Genomic DNA, 20,612 nt, shown 5'->3' with positions numbered 1-20,612 from the left:
CTAAGGTAAAGCGGCTGTGCTTCTCTATACCAATAGAAAAAAAAAACAAGCTTTTATTCAGTCAAAGAGTATTCTGGGCGAACGTTAACTTATACAAAAAGCGAACAGACGCCGAAAAAAAATAAAAACATTTCGCAGCAGCTTAGTGCAAGGTAAAGGGGCTGTGCAGAAGATTTCGTGTCCTTGTGCGCAGTTAGCGGGCTGTCTATCCATAGGGGGCGCTGTGATGGCGGGAGGAGCTTCTCCTTCACAGAACTCTCCACTCGAGGCTGAGGGTGCGGACGTCGGAGGACGTGGGCACTTTGGCTTCTAGCTGTTTGTTCGGAATCTGAACGAAACATCTGGAAAGTGGGAGTCGATTCAGATCAGCGGGTAAGTTAGTTTAGTTGAAGGTATTCGTGTGTAGGATGTCTCTAACTAGGTGTGCATGTGTCACTCGGGAGTTAGTTTTATGTTTTATTTTGTGCTAAAGCCCTCGGTGGTAGCAGTGCTCCTCTGACTCCTCCTGTTCGTGACGTCATTGTAGAACATCGGATTTGGGCTGGTTTGCAAGTTTGGAGAGGATCTGACAGCACAACTGGTTAAATACGTTTAATTTCACTCCACAGAATTAAGTACTATCTAACACCTATTTTTATTTAGTTGACCACTTTTTTGTGAAATTTAGTGTGGCCTCCCTTGAAGCGGATCTTGGCCGGACTCGTGTACTTCGTTGAATGACTGTGTGTGTGGTGGAGTGGTGGGACTGGTTGCTAATAGCCGAAGTAGTGTACACACACTGTTTTCACCATAGTACGTTACTGATCTTACCAAAATCAGTACACACAATAACTGTGGTGACTAGCCTAGTAGTACACATTGACATTCGATTTCCTGGAATTAAAATTTGCTTAAGTTAATGATTTTTTTTTTTTCTTCCAATAACTAGTACACACATGAAGTTTGGTAGCTTGTTTGACCTTAACTAGTACTGTAACACATAATGTCGTAGGGCACACTACTGATTAGTTCCATTATTACATTTATTTATTTAGCAGATGCTTTTCTCTGAACGTGACTTCCAGTGAACTCTATTAGTATGTAATGTTAATATGTAATGTTATCAGCCTGTACCTTATTCACCAAGGTGACTTACACTGCTAGATACACTAGTTACAATGGGTCACTCATCCATACATCAGTGGAACACACTCTGTTTGTCACTCACACACTATGATTAATGGGAAATAATACACACACGGAGTATGGCTGCTGATTTGATTACAACTAATACAAGTACATACAATATGGTGACTGACTGACCCATAACTACGTTATTGGAATATGATTAATGATTTCCCTCCTAGTGTTGAGACAATCCCCGAGCTCTATGTCAGAAATGATGAGTTCAAACTAGCTCCTCAGTAGCATTTTGTAATGTCTGCTTTAGTAAATATAGATAAGTGTACAACTATGTGTAACTCAGGAGTACAGCAGTTACACACATGCACACTGTAGGTGCATACACTGTGGAACTAGTAGTAAAATCAGTAACAATACTGTGTTGAGAGATGTAATTTGTGCAAGTTTAACAAAATTTCTTAGTGAGGTGAGTGTGTGAAAACAAACCAAAAAATTGTTGGATGACACAATCATATTTAATGTATCTGACTTTTGTCTAATACAAGGTACACTACATTGCCATTAATGTGGTGTGACACAATTGCTCACCATCATGCGCTAAGTGACATTAGGGGTGACATTTAGAGTTGCCATTTCACCTGAGCATATGTATTTTGACTGTGGGAGGAAACTAGAACACATGGAGGAAAGGTACATAAACACTGGAAGAACATACTTTCACAAAGACTGAGCATGATTCAAACTTAAAGCCAAGGTGCTCTTGAGTCACCAGCACTACCCACTGGTGCACCATGTGAACAATGTGTTTCCTACATTGTACTACCGCAGTCAGTACTGTTGCTAACATGTCAGTAAATGCAGACACTTGTCTGATGTTGATGTATGGAAAAATTTCTAAATGTCCTGAATGTAGCATGAGTTTGATTCACTGAATTGACTATGAAATATAACTAAATGGACGTATCCTAAATTTTTCACATCACATGATGTTGTATATTATGATTTTCTTCACAGAATGTACGCAGCATTACATAGTTCCACTTTTTCATGGTTTGTTCTAGGAAAATAATCGAAAGTAGTTTTTGTCCACGAAGCCTTTCTGAATTGTGCTCATTGTCAAAGAATTTTGGGCCATGTGAGGAACCTACCTTTAACTGGTCCAGATTTTCAAGTATCTGGTCTGGGCCTGTGATATTCGGCCCAGCACATTGGAAAACTGTGCCAAGTAGCTGTGTGCAAGACATTGAGACCCACTACACTGTGGGAACTGTGCTGCCTCCTGTTTTGCGCCTTCATTTTCCAGTTATTCATTTATTAAATTGACATAGTCTTAGTCTTCCTACAAGCCAGTTCATGTATACTACCACAGTAAGTTTAATCTGAGTGAGGTTTCAACTATGAGGCACTGGTGTTGTCTGCTGCCCCACTGTGTAGTCATATAGGGTGCTGTCATTTTCAGTGAGTCATATACTTTCTTGCTTCATGGGAGGGAATTGTCAGTAACTTTGTGTAACAGTACAGCATTTAAAATACAAAACACAAGATGTTTTTTAAAAAGTAACTTTTCATTTTGAGTTCACATATATTTGTTTGTAGGACTAATGTTGTGATGTGAGGTCACAAAGTGATATCTGCAAAACAAGTTACATTTTTCCATGAACTGTTGAAATTTTAAGCATGCTGTATTCAGAAGAGTATACAACATATTGCTCAACATCATAAGAATCTGGTTTTCTTTGCCTTTTCCACCCCAGAAATATTTTCACATTCAAGTTGAAATTTAGGTTAGACTTTAGAACTGGGTGCATTGGAGTCATGACCAGTCCAGGCTTGAGCCACTGCCAGCTCATGTGTTCCTTGCACTGAGTGCGTTGATGGCCCTGCCTTACAAAACATGTGATTGTTTGCTTAACATGGGCACTTCCTTCAGACTATTTCTACAGAGGCTTGCAGTGAAACAGTTCACAGTGCAGTGTTCTCACAGCAGGCTTTCTTTGGTTTTGAAGTACAAACCCCAAGCTAAACTCCACAAGTTATATATGTGTGTGTCTATATATGTGTGTATATACAATATGTATATACACACATACACTGTATATATGCATAATACAAGGGCCTGCAAACTTTTAAAGTATTTGGCTGAGAGTTCATATAGGAGGGCACCATGGCGCAGCAGGCTTGGCCTGGTCCTGCTCTCTGGTGGGTCTGGGGTTTAGTCCTGCTTGGGGTGCCTTCCAATGGACTGGAATCCCCCGTCCGGGGTGTGTCCCCTCCCCCTTCGGCCTTTCACCCTGTGTTGCTGGGTTAGGCTCCAGTTTGCTGTGACCCTGCTCGGAACAAGTGGTTTCAGCCTCTGTGTGTGTGTGTGTGTGTGTGTGTGTGTGTGTGTGTGTGTGTGTGTGTAAGTTAATATAGTTAGTTTTACATTGTAATTTGTGGGTTGTTTCATGCATTTTATCAGTTATACTTTTCTACTGTCTGCCTTTCCTATGTAGTACTTGAAAGGCATAGTTAATGTATTTGTCTTGATGTAAAGTACTACTTTTCCTGACAACACTGTAAGACTTAATGTTCACAGACATCGCCATCTCACTATCCCATGCATTTTTATTTTTCAGCTTTGTAATGCGAGAACATCATCCCGTCTGCGCATGGTTGCCCCCACGTACTCTTGCCTCCAGTGGACGAATGCTCTCAAAGCTCCCTCAGGAAGCTCACCTGCTGCCTGTGTCCAGCGTCCTGGTTCACATTTTTCAGCACTGCATCTCCTTATAGGGCCATCACCACTCACTTGAACAGCACGCTGTCATGGACGACATCTTCACGCAATGCCGAGAAGGCAACGCTGTGGCTGTCCGCTTGTGGTTGGACAACACTGAGAACGACCTCAACCAGGGGTGAGTGGGATGGTGCAGAGAATTGCGGACATTGGTCATGTGCTTATGTACAGTGTGTTTTGTAAGGGTTGTGTTCCAGTTCAGGGTTTGATCAGGCAGCCTGAGATGTGCTGGTCACACGAAGGGTTTTTGAGCACTGCGCTGCACTGCATGTCCTAAGGGTCTACCCTGCAGAATCTGGACTTTGGTGGCAGAAGTAGTCATAATGTAGAATAGTGTTAATGTATGAGAATAAAAATACAGTATAAATTGCCCTATTAGAGGTATTAAGGAATTTGAACTAGTGAAAGAATGCAGTCCCAAGAACTGCAGTATAACTGCTGCTCTGAGTGCAAAGGTTGTTCCTACCAAAATAGTTTTTCACAGCTCTCATTCAGGACATTGCTTTAAAAGTTTGTTCAGATTTTGCTGTTAGTATATTTTGTGAATTGTCCAGCAGTCACTGTTGAAAGCTGGCTGTGTCATAAAAGAAGCAATAAACCTTTTTGAATAGATAGAAGTCAATGTGGAACCACATTCTCTTCACATGCTGGAAGTCTATTGTTAAAGCTGTGCTCTGCAGAACATGATTTTTGCTAGTGTTAAATGCAGGTTGAATATTGAGTTTTGTATTGAATTATCGGCATCCTGAAAGTTAAAGACAAGGTGAAACAAAGGTAAAGTCAATAGCCAAGTTGCCAAATTAGAAAATGGTGATTAAAGCAAAGCTATGTACAGTATTTCCTGTGTAATCTCAAGGGTGATGTAAATTAGCTGGAGAGTTCAGCTTTGCCCTGTGCTGCTTTTGCCTATATTTAGTATGTATGGTTTTGCTTTTTGATGTTTTATTACCCATATTATCTAAAGCCATTTATCCTAATACCACCTGTGTTAATATCATGTAATGTATGAGTACCTGATGGAAATTTCAGTGAAGCCGGGTTATGTGTATTCCCTCTGGGAGTTATTTCCTGCCAAGTGATGATTTCACCTTTTCTGTATAAACACAGTACAAAGACCCTGTGCTCCAATAACCAACTTCAAGTGAGTACATGAAAACAAGTAGCAAGTAAGTGTTTGAAGACTAAACCATCTGGTTGTCTCTGCAAGTCCCGGTAGTGTACTTGTAGTTCCTTTCATCTCATTGCTTAATGTGAATTACTCTGGTAAATATCCAGCTTTATAAATTGGGAAGCTTGTGAACCACTTTTGATGGCTATTACTCAAACAAGCAGTAATGATTTTAGGTGGAAGGTCCCCTCCTCTGCCACCTTGGCACAATTAGTTTTTATACTTGCAAGTTTTTCTTTATCAAGCTGGTACAGTTTTGACTGTTGACACAGTCTTCTTATAATTGGTTCTAGATAGCATGGACAAAGGCAACTTGCTGGAAGAACAAATTGTCATAGTTGTTCTGGGATGAAGCAAGGCATGTGCTGGTTTCCCTGTGCAGTTCAGCAGGATGCAACTTACAACTTTGACCAGAAATCGGGTTGCAGTGCACTTAATCTGTTTAACCACGTATGACAGTTTTAGTGCTAGAAGTGTAGTCCGCAACCAGTACAGGAAGAGTTAAAACACCATGACCTAGAGTTTCAGCCCACCTCTGTCAAGGTATAAACTATAGATTTGAAGCCACCAGTGATGAGATTCTAAATATGGGTTTAAGTTTGTGCAACAAGTAGTCGCCATAGTGACAAGCTTGTGGTTGTTTTATTGGTCCTCATACACCATTTCACTGGCAAAGGATCTATTATGGTGTTCTTTGCCCTATCTGCTCATTTGCTGACTTAGTAGAAGATCAGAAGCACTTCCATGACCAGAAAGGAAGTTAATGCTGTGCTTCCCTCTTAGACTAATTTTGGCTATTCCTGCTGGACCACATGTGCATTATATTTCAAATTAATTTTGCTTGCATTTGGAAAAGAAAGTTTTGCATTACAGGAATATGCCTCATGACATTTTACATGTCGGAGATTTGTTAGGTTATGTTGTATTGTGAGACTGAAGCTTTATATATGCATTTAAAGTTGTAAAAATGTATGGTTTTACATGAAGTGAGCTCTTTGGCCAGAGTACACTGATCAGCCAAAACATTAAAACCCACCTGTCTAATATTGTGTAGGTCCCCCGTGTGCTGCCAAAACAGCTCCGACCCATCAAGGTATAGACTCCACAAGACCTCTGAAGGTGTCCTGTGGTATCTTGTGCCAAGATGTTAGCAGTAAATCCTTTAAGTCCTGTAAGTTGTGAGGTGGGGCCTCCATGGTCAGACTTGTATTTCCAGCACATTCCACAGATGCTGGATTGAATTGAGATCTGGGGAATTTGGAGGCCAAGTCAAAACTTTGAACTCCATGTCATGCTCCTCATCAGACCAGGCCGCCTTCTTCCATTGCTCTGTGGTCCAGTTGTGATGCTCACGTGCCTGTTGTAGACGTTTTCGGCGGTGGTCAGCATGGGCACTCTGACCAGTCTGCGGCTATGCAGTAAGCTGCGATGCACTGTGTGTTCTGAGACCTTTCTATCATGGCCAGCATTAAGGTTTTCAGCAATTTGTGCTACAGTAGGTTTTATGAAGGATCAGGCCAGCCTTCGCTCCCCATGCGCATCAGTGAGCCTTGGGTGCCCATGACCCTGTTGCCGGTTCACCGGTTGTACTTCCTTGGACCACCTTTGGTAGGTACTAACCACTGCATACCGGGAACACCCCACAAGACCTGCCGTTTTGGAGATGCTCTGACCCAGTCGTCAATCCATCACAATTTGGCCCTTGTCAAAGTTGCTCAGATCCTTATGCTTGCCCATTTTTCCTGCTTCCAACACATGAACACATGAAATTCAAGAACTGACTGTTCACTTTTTGCCTAATGTATCCCACACCTTGACAGATTGCATTCTAACAAGATAATCAATGTTCAGTTTTCAGTAATTTCAGTGTTGTGGCTGATTGGTGTATGTATATTAGGAAAGCTATCAGGCATACCTTTCTATACCAAATGCAATGGTGTCAAATGCACCGTATTTCTGTGCCCCCCCACATTAACGTGATTGATTGTACCCATGGGAGCTCTTACTCCATCATCTGATTGCTTGCCACCTTTCTTCTTAATGTCTCAATTTTCCAGTAGGTGAGAATCGGGCATGGCGACTCCTGTAGCTCTGCCCATAACAGGGAATTCTTTGCGGATTTGTAGCAGCAGGGTTGTTGCTTGTGCTTGGGTATGTTTCATGCAGTGATTCAGTGCTTGCTTGGCTAGAAACGCATGATACCAAGCTGCAGCTGCACATTTATGTCCTTACATGGAGTCAAATGCAGGACTCCTGGAAACTGTCAGTGCATCATGTAACAGCAAAGAGGGAGGGAGGAGAGGGAGGTGTGCTTTGTGAGCCGTCATTAGGAGGCTGCATACTGTGTGTTTGTGTATGTCACAGAAGGAAGTATTTTTTTCTGATGCAGGGAATCCACAGCTGAGTGTGAGCAGGATGCTTTACTTGTCCCCACTCACTTCCTGTTGCCCTGCCCACTGCAGTGGCTCTCTGTTTCCTTTGACAGTCTTTTTGATAATGGGTTCATAGACCAAAAAAAAAAAACTGTTCCCCACAGATAAGGTGTGTTGAGGAGAGTTTAGTTACATTTAGGCTTTGAGGTTGTAATTTCCTGTTGGCCTGCACAGTTATTATTCTAAGTTTTTCAGTGCTATTTATTTTTATAGTGTCCTTCCAAACAGGTGGCTTCAGTAAAATTAATTCATTACAAATAGCACATCAAAAATGAAGACGAGTAGAAAAAACCAAGATGCTCATTTAAAGCTTAGTTTGGGAGAAAATCCTGTATCTTTACACCTCTGGGGGTGCAAGGCCAGCTGTCTGCCCATCCTTTCTGCACATGCCAGCCCTGTAAAGATATATGACAGAATTTTAGAGTTTAACAAGCAGTTTCTGGAATGGCCAGGTGGTCATGTTGTCGCTCTCTCTCTGGCTGATCATCAGCATCCACACATCATAGAAGCATACAGAAGAGACCAAACTGTTAATTACAAGTTTCTCTACTTCCTGGTGCCCTTTTTTTGTTTAATCTTGTTTAGAAATCTGAACTGACCCCCACACTTCAACAAAGTGTCACCTCTAAATCATGCAATGTGTTTTGTACCTGTAGGTTGGGGAGGTTCTGAGGAAGTCACATTTCTAAAAAAAAAACAAAAAAATGAGATCACAACATTGCTTATTAGGAAGAGAAAGGCATAAGGTAGGAGAGAAAGATATACACTTGGACACAAAGTGCACTGACTGAGTGTGTTGGAGCGCGTGAGGTGGAAGGACTCCTACTTTGGAAAGGAGTTTGGATTGTGCACCAGGGAATTTTGTTTATATCAAACCTCCTGAGAGGAGACAGTCTGAAGATGTGGCACTGTTCCCAAACGTAGAGGGCAGTCAGATGTCAGGTGAGAAAGAGTTTGGAAGCCTGCAAGTGTGCACTTGGGTACGTGTGTGTCTACATGTGTGCTTCAAGTTCAAGTTGTTTGTGTCATTCCTCTATACAGCTTGTGTACAGTGGAATGAAATGTCGTTTCTTCAGAGACCATGGTGCAACACAGAACACAGCACAAGACAGTAAATAAATACACAGGACAGGATGTGGACGCGTGTATGGCTGCGAGCTGTAGACAGTTATGGTGTAGTGTAGTGCTGAGTTAATTGTTCGGTGCTAGGTGAGTGTTGGGAGGCAGCTGGGTGTTGAGTAGTCTGACTGCCTCGGGGAAGAAACTGTTGCGGAGTCTGCTGGTGGTGACGTGGATGCTTCTGTACCTCCTGCCAGATGGCAACAGGGTGAGAGAGGTGAGGGGAGTCGTCCGCAATGCAGGTGGCCTTGCAGATGCAGCGGTTTTTGTATGTGATGTCGATGGCGGGAAGAGGAACTCCGATCTTTTCAGCTGTTCTTACCACTTGCTGTAGGGTCTTGCGGTCGGAGACTGCAGTTCCTGTACCACACGGTGAGACAGCTGGTCAAGACGCTCTCTGTCGTCCCTCTGTAGAAAGTAGTCAGGATGGGAGGGGGGAGTTTGGCTCTCTTTAGCCTCCGTAAGAAGTGGAGATGCTGCTGGGCCTTCTTGGCTAGGCAGGCAGCGTTCAGGGTCCAGGAGAGGTCCTCTGTTATGTGCACACCAAGAAACTTGGAGCTTTTGACTCTCTCCACAGTTCTATTGATGTGCAGAGGTGAGTGGTCTACTCGGGTCCTCCTGAAGTCAACAGTTATCTCTTTGGTCTTATCAACATTTAGAGATAGATTGTTGTCTTTACACCATTCTGCGAGCTGGTTCACCTTCTCTCTCTGTGCTGACTTATCATTGTTGCTGATGAGGTCCACAACTGTAGTGTCATAAGCAAACTTGATGATATGATTTGAACTGTACTTTGCAGCACAGTCATGAGTCAGTAGGGTAAACAGCAGTGGACTGAGCACACAGCCCTGGGGAGCGCCAGTGTTCAGTGTGGTGGTGCTGGAGGTGGAGTTGCTGATCCTGATGGACTGTGGTTTCCCAGTCAAAAAGTCCAGGGTTCAGTTGCAGAGGGAAGTAGTCAGACCCAGCAGACTCAGCTTTGTAATCCAATTTCTGAGGGATGATTGTGTTGAATGCTGAACTGAAGTCAATGAACAGCATCCTTACATACCTTACTTGATAAGTAGTCAGCAGTTATGGATAAACTTTCTTTTAAGCAAGTAAAGCTTAAATAAAACCACATAGCTGGAATTGAAAATTTTCAATTATTTCTTTTGAGGTCGTGAGTGAATGGAGGGTGCCAGTGTGGATACTGGTGTTATGTTTGGGTTGTTGTGTGGAAAATTGACCAATCTCTGAATTTTGGATGCAAGCAAAGAGAAAAGAGTGATAGAGTAATAGAAAGGACTTGAGGAGGAAAAAAGGAGGTGTAAGATGTTCTTGTGTTCTTACTCCCACCATGCCGCTTACCTAATGCTACTCTGCCAGTTAAAATGTCAAGTGCTTCTGTTTAGTTAATGTATTTGGCTTTTCTCTAAAGTGACATTCAAAGTTAAGCTACTTGCAATAATTCATCCACTCATATAGTTGCACAGTTTTTACTGGAGCAATTTAGACAAGGCACTTTGGTCAGATGTACTACTGCAGTAGGTGAGATACAAACCTAGGTCCTTGATTCCAAGGCTGCAGCTCCAACCATGATGCTGTCTGCCACCTGTGTCCTAAAATACATATCAGTGTATACAGCTGTTGTGCATTATTTGTGTGAAGTCCATTTTTAGTCATATCACCCACCTCTGGTAACTTAGTTTTTTCTACCAGTGTCTCTGCCACAACTGACAAAACCCCTGAATTCCAGACTCTCCACCCTTGGGTCAGTATCTGTCACTAGACTACACCCATAGACCATACAGTTACACTGCTGCCCTTCAGCCCATGTAGGTATATGGGAGGAGACCAGGCCAGTGTTTGTTCTCATTCTGTGCGTGTGTGCGTGCAAGTGTGTGTGAGAGAGATGGATATACAAAATGCAGTTGTTCCTCTGGAACAAGTGTTCGTCTGCTGGAGTCCTGCTGGAACACATCAGGGTCTTTGTGGAGGGCAGCCAGTGGACGTCCAGTAATAGTTCCACAGTGGCTAGGTCTCTACAACAGTACATCATTCTGACTCAATGCACACATATTTGTTCCATAATTTTCATTCATAATTATCTGAGTAAGTGCAGCTGTGCTGTGTGTAAAGTATAAATCAGGGTGTCTTCTAGTCATAGCCTCCTCTAACAATATGTACTGTAGCATCATGTTTTTGGGAGTTGATGTATACCAGCAGTGGTGGTGGTATTGTTTCATTATTGTTACTGTTATATGAGAGTTTGGAGGTTTTTACATTGACCTCCCAGACATCTAACTTTTACAGCAATGTTTTCAAGTTGCACAATCTTAAATTATTACCAAAGAAATCCCCAAACCCTTCACACAGGCCAGTAACATAACTCACTCCAGTGCAGTTTAAATAGAAAAGTCATTGACAGTGCAGTTACACAGCTGCTCCTTGGTGGGGATGTGTAAAAAAAGAATACCTTGTACTAGTGATGGTGGGAGATGGCATGCATACCCTGAGCCTGTTGGTACTGTAGCCAACCCAGTTTCTCCATTGGCTGCTGCTCTACTTGGTGTCTCCTACACAGAGGTGGGGAGTTGAGGGTCACATTGATGACATTAACAGCTGTGAAGGCGTAGGTGATTCCCACAGGAGGCCCTCCCAGCCCTTATAAAGCCTCCTTCTGCTAGTGTTTGCATCTCCCTGAGGCAAACAGTAAGTCTGAAACCCAGATACCTGCTTAAAAACCTGTGCAGTTTTGCTTTCTTGGTTTCAGAGGCTGGGTTCTTGCAGCACAGAATCTACTTGATCCCACCTCCTCTAAACACAGGAAAGGAAGTTGTTGGTGGCCAGCAGGAACACATGGCTTTATTTGTCCAGCATTGCCTTACACTGGCCAGGCTTTTTTGGAAGATCTCTGTTGGTTGGCGTGGACTAATACATGAAGGCAAAGTGGCTGCAGTTACTGTAGTGATTAAGGAACAGGTACTTGTATCCTAAAGCTTCTTTCTTTGAGTGCCATGTGAGGTCCACCTAGAGCACCCTTAAGTGGATATTGAGGGTCTGTTTAAGCCATCATTTCGCATATAATGCTGAAGTAGATCAAATAAGTGGTGCATTGAAAAAATGTATCGTGGGCATATTTTCTTATCAGAAATAAACACCATTGTTGACAAATGTAACAGTGAAATGGTTGAAAACAGTAGAGATCAGTCCGTCTTTTCAACTTTTTGCTAGGGAACTGTTTGGTAAACTTACAAAGATGCTTGGGAAAATAAAGGAGATAAGAAATTCAGTTGTACTATATGAATTCCCAATTTAAATATTGACAAAACACTGGTACTATTAAAGCACAAACTGAGGCAGCAGACATGTTTTCTCATTACTGCAGGAAACACACAGTAACAGTAAAAAAGAAATAACTCCAAAAAGAAAGCAATTTGGTAAGGAAAGTAAATGCTATATGTTTTGAGATTTTATTTTTCTCTTCGTTATGTTTGATATTAAAAGGTATTGTCACTTCTGGTGAATCATGTTCTCTCTCAGCAGGAATAATTAATATTTAGCTTATGCTTTTCTCTGTTTACCATGCTAGATGCTTTAAACAACCTAAAATGATTTATACAGCAGATCAGTTTTCTCCCAAAGTTCAATATTGAATTTGTTTTGGGTTCCTTAGTTTTGAGGAAAAAAAATGAAATCATCAGTTCTTGTTATTGACATTGTTTAAAGAATAAACACTAACACTAATTTGTACTGCTTACAGAATTTGGTTCTCCTATGGAATTTATGCATTTTCGGAATCTACAACAATTTTGCCGTCCTTGTTTGCTGCATTAATTTTGATATTCTTAAGTACATCACACCAGCTTAGTCTTCAAAGACTTTTGGAAGTGTGCGGGGATACGATGTGGGATTGATAATATTGAAGAGAGGTGCCGAAAGCAAAAACCTATTGATCCAGTGAAAGATTCCTTCAGGATAGTTTGAGAATTGTATAGCTGCATTCCCCCACCCCCATGTGAAATGGTTGAATACCATGTTTGCGTGCTCATTCTTGGCTCAATGCCAGAGGCCATAAAAGCTATCAATGTGCCTCCAGATTTAAAGTAAATCACCTGCTGAAATTAAATGAAACTTAAGGTCTTGAAGCATATATACCATGGTGTGAAAGTGTTAAACTGTATTTTACAATACATATTGAGCCATATTTGAAAGTGAGCTTCTTGCACATGGACCTTTCTATAGCTTCCATTAAAATACTGGCCTCACTGCTAATGTGTGAGGATTGCCTTAATGTTAGTTTGAGGTAAAATCTTGACATGTTTATAGCAGTATTAGTCTGATTTGTAATGTAATCCTTACAGTGGACTTTGGGAAAACGCTAGGATGAATTTCTTTTTGTGAACAAAAAGGGAAAAATATCCTTTGCTTTACCATTACTGAGCATTTGTAGTTTATGTATACTGCATTTTGTACATCTTCAGGTACAGCAACTGCAATAAATGTTTAAATCTGATTTAAACTAGGACATAATCCAAGCAGTTGGGCTCTTTGGAGGAACTTGCTCTTTGTATAGCAGACAGTTGTTGATATCTTGCTACAAGAAATTCAATCTGTTGTACATGCACACATCTTGGGAAAAGGGTGGAGTCAATGAGAAGCTAGTACAAAGTAATTAATTTTGGTCCTACCTTTATTCCTTGTGCTCCCCATATGCTGCCCACCCCCAGAGATGACCATGGCTTCAGCCCCTTGCACTGGGCATGCCGTGAGGGCCGCTCCAATGTGGTGGACATGCTCATCATGCGAGGGGCACGTATCAACGTAATGAACCGGGGTGATGACACACCTCTGCATCTGGCTGCCAGCCATGGACACCGCGACATTGTGGCCAAGGTGGGATGAAGGAAACCGCCCATACACCTCTCACGTTTTGTTGGTCACAAAGATTCTCTTAATGTTTCATGGGAGTATGGTAATTGTGCCTGAGGTGATTCACATGTGAGCCCTTTTACAAATTGCCTGTCAGCTTCAGTATGTCACACACCATGTTGATTTACTATCAACATTCTCCTGTGAGGGTGGTCAACAGCAAATTAGATTTTCTGTTGTGTAAAGACAGTCCATGTCAGTGGTGTAAAGTTCAGTCCTGAATGGTTCCCCCCCCCTTTTGCTGGCACGTGATAGTCGGCAGCAGGAGTCTAATGGCTATCAATCTGGAAGATTTGGCAGCAGTTCGTTCTCGGAGCTTAGTCTCAATATTTTTAATGCAGTGTTTTGAACTGTGCAGCCCTGCTACACTCCCTTGCCTCTTCTGTGATATTGGGAAAAGCAGAGTGGTGCCTGATTTGAATCAGGACCATGTAATATTTGCTACATGCTGCAGAGTTAGGGTTAGACACCTTCATTCTGTTTGAATTTGGAGTTATCTGTATTACACGGATGGTAAGACATCTTAACTACTATGACTTCTCACTTTTTTTGTCCTCAGTGAGTAATAGACCATGTGTAATTATTTTGTGTCATAGTCAGACATCAGTGACTAAATATTATGAGTTGCTAAAGCAGCCATGTGTGTTGGCCTGTCCTTCATAGGGGCAGTGTCTACAATCGGGATTTTCCAATTATGGGCAGTTTCAGTGTCTCATCACTAACAGCTTTGCTATTACACAGAAATCCATTGAAAACTCCCTGAGAATTGTCAACACTTAAATGATTTCCCCACATGCTAGCTTGTACAGTGTTTTGTGTGTGTGGAACTGACCCTGCTCTGCCTGACGACGTTGGTGTGTTTAAGCGTAAACAAGGGGCTTTGCTAGCCTGATGCAGACTGTTTTCCATCTCGCAGCTTATCCAGTGCAAGGCGGACACCAACACGGCTAATGAGCATGGAAACGCACCCCTGCACTACGCCTGCTTCTGGGGACATGACCAAGTAGCCGAGGTCAGCCTGCCCTCCAGTGGACAGTTTCTGAAACTACATGTAGCACAACACCTAGAGGTTTCCGTGTGCTTTTTTCACCTAGACTTGAGTTTTAACAACTTACTTTGTGCTGTGTTATATGCTTTTTTTTTTTTAATATGTTTTTGTTGTAAATCATTTTGATTTGTTGTTTCTTCCTGTTCTTGGGCGCAGCTGGTAGTTTAGTGGCAAGGCTGTAGGTTTGAAACCCACCTCAAGCTGTAGTATGCTTGAGCAAAATACTTACCCTGAATTGCTCCAGGAAAATTACCCAGCTGTATAAATATGTAAATATAAGTAGCTTAACATTGAAAGTTGCTCATGAGAAAAGCTGAATGAATACATGTAAATGCTTTAGGACCTGGTGTTGAATGGTGCCCAAGTGAGCATCTGTAACAAATATGGGGAGACTCCTCTAGACAAGGCCAAGCCACCACTGCGAGAACTGCTGAAAGGTGTGTACGCAGGAATCATGTTGACCTCACTCAGCGGTGGTTGCAGTATACCTACTGCTCAGAAGCGAACATTCTTCTTTGTTTCTGTTCCTCACTTATTTTATGAGTTGGTTTCCTGTTGCAATGTATCACTTGTCCCCCCTACCATCTGCCCCTGCAGAACGGGCAGAGAAGCTTGGACAGAGCCTGAGCAAGATCCCCTACAAGGACACTTTCTGGAAAGGCACCACTCGAACAAGGCCCCGTGAGTCCAGCACCTTGTACACTGTATCATCTGCCTTCTATAACTTCTACTTTAAACTTACTGCTTAGTATGCAAAGTGTTTTTCTTCAATACCATAAAAGATTTTAAATCAGTAAGATGAGTTTATGGCTGCCATGAAGTTCTTTACTTTTCCAAACTGTCTCACCTTGTGGTGTGCGTGTGTGTGTGCGTGTGCGTGTGCGCGCGCGCCCGCAGGTAATGGCACTCTGAACAAGCACGCAGGGATTGACTTCAAACAATTGTCCCTCCTGGCCAAGATCAATGAGAACCACTCTGGAGAGGTGTGTGCAACACTGAATGTCACAGTGGTGGTTTACATGTCTCTGCAGTGGATTCAGTGTGTTAGGAGTGGTGTAATTTGCCAATGAATGCCTCATGTCAAACGTGCATTTTGGAATGATCTGTTGGGTGAGAATTGAGCTGCTGTGTGACAGATCTCATTTAATTCATTTGTTAATCTTACACGCTTTGGCATCCAGCTGTGGCAGGGACGCTGGCAGGGGAACGAGATTGTAGTCAAGGTGCTCAAGGTTCGAGACTGGACTACCAGGAAGAGTCGTGACTTCAATGAGGAGTATCCTAAACTCAGGTCTGCTCAACAGCTGGCTGTCATGTACTTCTGAGCTTTCAGCAACAGTCTGCACAGGTGGTCAGCCATACAATGTTTTTTTTTAAATGCATTAATTTGTGTAAGTTGCTTATTGGTCTTCATCTTACCTGTATAGATAGATGATATACTTTGTTGATCCCACAAGGGAAATTATTATGTTACAGCAGCAGAATACAAGTCGGATAAATACTTGCAATATATATTTAAAAAACCTATAAAACAAGTGGAAAAATACAAGATAAAAATATAAATATGTACAATTATGTATACAGTTGTAAGAATAAAAGAATAAAAAGTATATTAAATAAATAAATTAAAACAGTATGTAGTGCAACAGTAAAGTGCAAGTTGTACAAAACGGTAATATAATCATTATGAAGTAGTAACAAAATGAACTAACAATAGTGCTGAATAGTTCATCTGTCACACAGAGGCGAGCTGTTGTACAAAGTTATTGCGAACGGTAGGAATGATTTCCTGAACCGTTCTTTACGGCAGCGGTGCTGAATGAGTCTTTTAGAAAATGAGCTTCGCTGTCTCTGCAGTATGCTGTGAAGTGGGTGGGAAGGAGTATCCATGATGGAGAGCAGTTTGTTCAATGACCTCCTCTTCCTCACCGACTCAAACGTCTCCATGTTCTGTCCAATGATGATACCGGCCTTACAGATGAGCTTGTTCATCCTGCCGGCATCTCTGGCATTGATGCTGCTCCCCCAGCAGACCACGGCAAAGTAGATGGCGCTCGCAACAACAGACTGGTAGAAGATCTTCAGCATCTTGCTGCACACGTTGAAAGATCTGAGCTTTTTCAGAAAATAGTCTGCTCATTCCCTTCTTGTAGACAGCATCAGTATGGTCCCTCCAGTCCAGACTGCTGTTCAAGTGGACACCTAAGTACTTGTATTTCTGAACAGTCTCTTCTTGTCCACACTGTTTGTGTTCATTGGAATTACAGGGACAAGCGTTGCATAAACATGGTTATGTTACAGAACACCACTTGTTCAGTCCTGTTGGTGGCTTCTTGTTTTTATTCATTGACTTCCTTTGTACCTCTGTCTGTACCCTTTGCAATTCATCCCTCACCCTCTAGGATATTCTCCCACCCAAATGTGCTGCCTGTGCTGGGGGCATGTCAGTCACCCCCTGCCCCCCACCCCATTATCATCACACACTGGATGCCTTATGGCTCTCTCTACAATGTGCTTCATGAGGGCACCAGTGAGTACTTTCAAAATGATGCTACAGGAGTTGTCAGCAGGACCTCCTTACCATGTGTTATCTGCCACTAGTCAGTGTATGTTTTTCTTTTCTATTGAATTCCACTGCAACAGTGTAAAATGGATTAGTAACAACCTCATATGAAGTTTAAGAACTTAATTGTCATCTTTAAGCCATCCATACAAACTTATTAACTCAAACAGTACCTTTCTGAAGGGTATAGTGGAAGTTATAACCCTTAAGTTTGCAGACTTCCCCTTACAAGTTTTGCTTGTCTACTGGTCTACTTGCAATGCTAAAGAAATCTTACATGTACCATTTAGTTTTATTAATGACATGAATCACCAGAGGAAAGTGATGTTGTGTAAGTCTTAATGTTTAACTCACAGGGCTCATTTTCACCTTTTCAACAGACTTTGTGGTGGACCAGACACAAGCGGTCAAGTTTGCCCTTGACATTGCTAGTGGCATGGCATTCCTCCACACACTGGAGCCCATGATTCCTCGTCACTATCTGAATAGCAAAAGCGTTATGGTACGATTGTCACTGACATTCTGAGAAGGTCTCATTAGCATAGCTGGGGAAACCTGATGTAAAATGGGTGTCATCCATTGATCAGTTTCTACCTTCTGATCTGGTCTTGTTAATTTTTGCTATTGTAAAGCAAAGTAATTCCCCATTCTTTTAGCCATTCTTCTCACCAGGCAGAATTAACCAGTTCAGTCGTCTTGTCACATTAATGGGCTGTGCTGTGAACCTAGAAAGTAGCATGCTAAGACTTGCTGAACACTCTGTCATGGACATCCATGCTGTATTGCACAGATTGATGAGGACATGACTGCAAGGATAAGCATGGCAGACGTAAAGTTCTCCTTTCAGTGTCCTGGCAGGATGTACTCCCCTGCCTGGGTAGCCCCTGAAGGTAAGTCAGCTGTATGCATCTCCTAGCACACTACAGAGATGGGTTTTTGTCAGAATCAAATTGTTGTGCATGGTTGATAAGCATTTTCACATTGCAGTTCATGTTGCTTGGTGCTACAGTCAGCACACTTAAATACTCTGGTTTAAAAACTGGGTAGTATTTTGTTTCCCCACCTCACCAGGAGAAAGCCAAGTGCCACTTGTAAGGTCAGGTGGTCAGGGTTTTCTGCAGGATCGTGTTTAATCAGATTGTGGTTAAGACTTTACGCATTGACAGTATTTTAAAATATCCACATTTACATTTAACTGATTTTAGTTGCTTTTGTCGAAAGCAACTTAATGTTAGTTATTACAAGCTTCCAATTATTTACCCATTTATGCAGCTGGGTAATTTTACTGGAGAAATTTAGGGTAAGTACCTTGCTCAAGGGTACTACAGCTAGAGGTGTGGTGATCGAACCTGCGACCTTTGGATCCAAAGGGAGTACCTTTAACCACTACACTGCCAGCTGTCCCTGTATCTTCAGCTTATCTCTGTATCCCTGTACACATGCTGCCTTTGTTTTTACATACCTCTTGTCTAAAACCTGCTTGTTCTCATGTTCAGCCCTGCAAAAGAAGCCAGAAGAGATCAATCGCCGCTCAGCTGACATGTGGAGCTTTGCTGTGCTCCTGTGGGAGCTGGTGACCCGGGAGGTGCCTTTTGCTGACCTCTCCAACATGGAGATTGGCATGAAGGTGAGCTGCCAAAGAAATTATGCAGCAATAGCCATGAAAATGAGTGCTGGTAGCACATATCTGAAGCATCTGTTAGAAGTTTTTACCAGTATTGTATTTCTAGATTTTTTTTATTCACCAGTCAGAAGCACTTCAATGTTTAGCTCTTGACTTTCAAAATGACAACACATTGTACATAATCATAGTTCACAAGGGATGATGTGTTTGTGGAATACATCCTTGAGTTAAACATTAAACATGGGAACGGCATGTGAGGTCAGTTCTTCAAATTGTAGAAGAAACAGTAAAGAGCATCTGAGTGTTCAGGTGCAGGAAAGTGATTTTAATTACCAAGCAGATTGTTACATCTCCTTTGTTTCCCAACCTCCCTTTCTGTTCTTTTAAACCCCTCCCACAGGTAGCACTGGAGGGCCTTCGGCCAACTATCCCACCCGGCATCTCACCCCATATCTGCAAGCTCATGCGGATCTGCATGAACGAGGACCCGGCCAAGAGGCCCAAGTTTGACATGATTGTGCCAATCCTGGAGAAGATGCAGGACAAGTGAGTTGCGGCAGTGCTCACTAGTGTTGCCTTAAGTGCCAATCCTCACCCGCTGCCGCAAGTGCCCACGCTGTCATGTAACGTATGCTTCTAGAAAGGAAATGGCAGCCATCACGTCCGGCTGTTGGTATTGATTTCCTTTGCTTTTTGGCAGTCCTTTTTCAGCCATGCTTTTTGGTATTGAGAAAATTGTCCTTTTGTTTTACATACATGGACTCACTGCTCTGCACCTGCCTTTTTTTAGTGAATAAGCCACAGAGGCTGTGGTTCAAAAATTGCACAGCTATGCCTATTTCCTGCAGGTCATTTTCCTTTTCCAAAAGTTTAAGGGACATTTTTGTGGCTTACTACCTGAAGGTCAGACACTGAAGAGAAACATGTTACACTATAAATGAAATGACACATGTTGAAATTGTTCTTCATGTGAATAAGCCTCAGGCTTCTGGATAATTAATTTTCTTTGCCACTGACATACCTATGAATTGCCTGTTGTCACCAACCCTTCCGCCTATGGCTTTGGGGAACTAATATTGCTGTTCCCACTAAACTTTTTACACTTAACAGTGACTTGTATGAGAGCCTCATCATATTCTTAACATCCTTACTTGAAGATACTCTTGGGAAATGTTTCTTTTCATGTACTATATGTCAGGATGTTTATGTGTATAAACAGAAGAGTAAATGTTTAACATTTGAGTCATCAAGGTATACTGGCCTGAAAGGTGGGGCAAAAAGATGGGAGGTTTTGTGTCCTTCATTTCAGTTTATGTTCTAATGTTTATTTTATGGTTGTTTGTCATTTCAACTTAAACGATTGTCCAGTGGTTTTTTTTTTTTTTTTTTTGCTGTTCTCCCTTTTCATTATCCCTTACTTACCAAAAATAAAGCATGTCTTTTTTAAATGTATGTAATTTATATATAAATATATTAAAAGTAATTATCTTTAGTACCACACTTTTCAATGAGCATTGTATGGCGTTATAAGAACTGCAAGCTGTTCAGCAAAACATTTTCAACTTTTCCTTTTTACTTGGTTGCATTAAGTGTTAATGTTTTTTGCAAAGTTTCATTACTGAGTTATATTGCTATACAATTTATAAGATGTAAGTTGCTTTGAACAAATACATCTGCAAAACTAAATAAAAATGAATAGTTCCTGAGGTTTTGCTGACAACATATAATGAAATGTAGCTGATCTATGTGGGTGCTGGGCTGACTATGGGAAAAACATGTAAAAATGTGAATATGGCTGCATTAGTAGATAAAGAGCAAAAAATGATAGTTGATGCTATTAAGG

General features: G+C 41.9%; 1 protein-coding gene across 1 annotated transcript; it reads left to right on the top strand.

Annotated features, from left to right (window-relative positions):
* The first annotated feature begins 269 nt into the window (after nucleotides 1–269).
* On the top strand, nucleotides 270–20,282 carry LOC108938337 (integrin-linked protein kinase). Its single transcript, XM_018758844.2, has 13 exons — nucleotides 270–372; nucleotides 3,741–4,019; nucleotides 13,333–13,498; nucleotides 14,451–14,546; nucleotides 14,923–15,019; nucleotides 15,180–15,263; nucleotides 15,480–15,565; nucleotides 15,764–15,873; nucleotides 16,985–17,112; nucleotides 17,526–17,647; nucleotides 17,936–18,035; nucleotides 18,642–18,772; nucleotides 19,170–20,282. Exons 2-13 carry the CDS (start codon nucleotides 3,931–3,933, stop codon nucleotides 19,317–19,319), a joined length of 1,359 nt encoding a protein of 452 aa, XP_018614360.2. The 5' UTR covers nucleotides 270–372; nucleotides 3,741–3,930; the 3' UTR covers nucleotides 19,320–20,282.
* Nucleotides 20,283–20,612: the final 330 nt, after the last annotated feature.

This window comes from Scleropages formosus, chromosome 10, assembly GCF_900964775.1.
Source record: "Scleropages formosus chromosome 10, fSclFor1.1, whole genome shotgun sequence".
NCBI lineage: Eukaryota > Metazoa > Chordata > Actinopteri > Osteoglossiformes > Osteoglossidae > Scleropages > Scleropages formosus.
The sequence above is the reverse complement of the archived record's forward strand: the minus strand, read 5'-3'. Positions and strand labels throughout refer to the sequence as shown.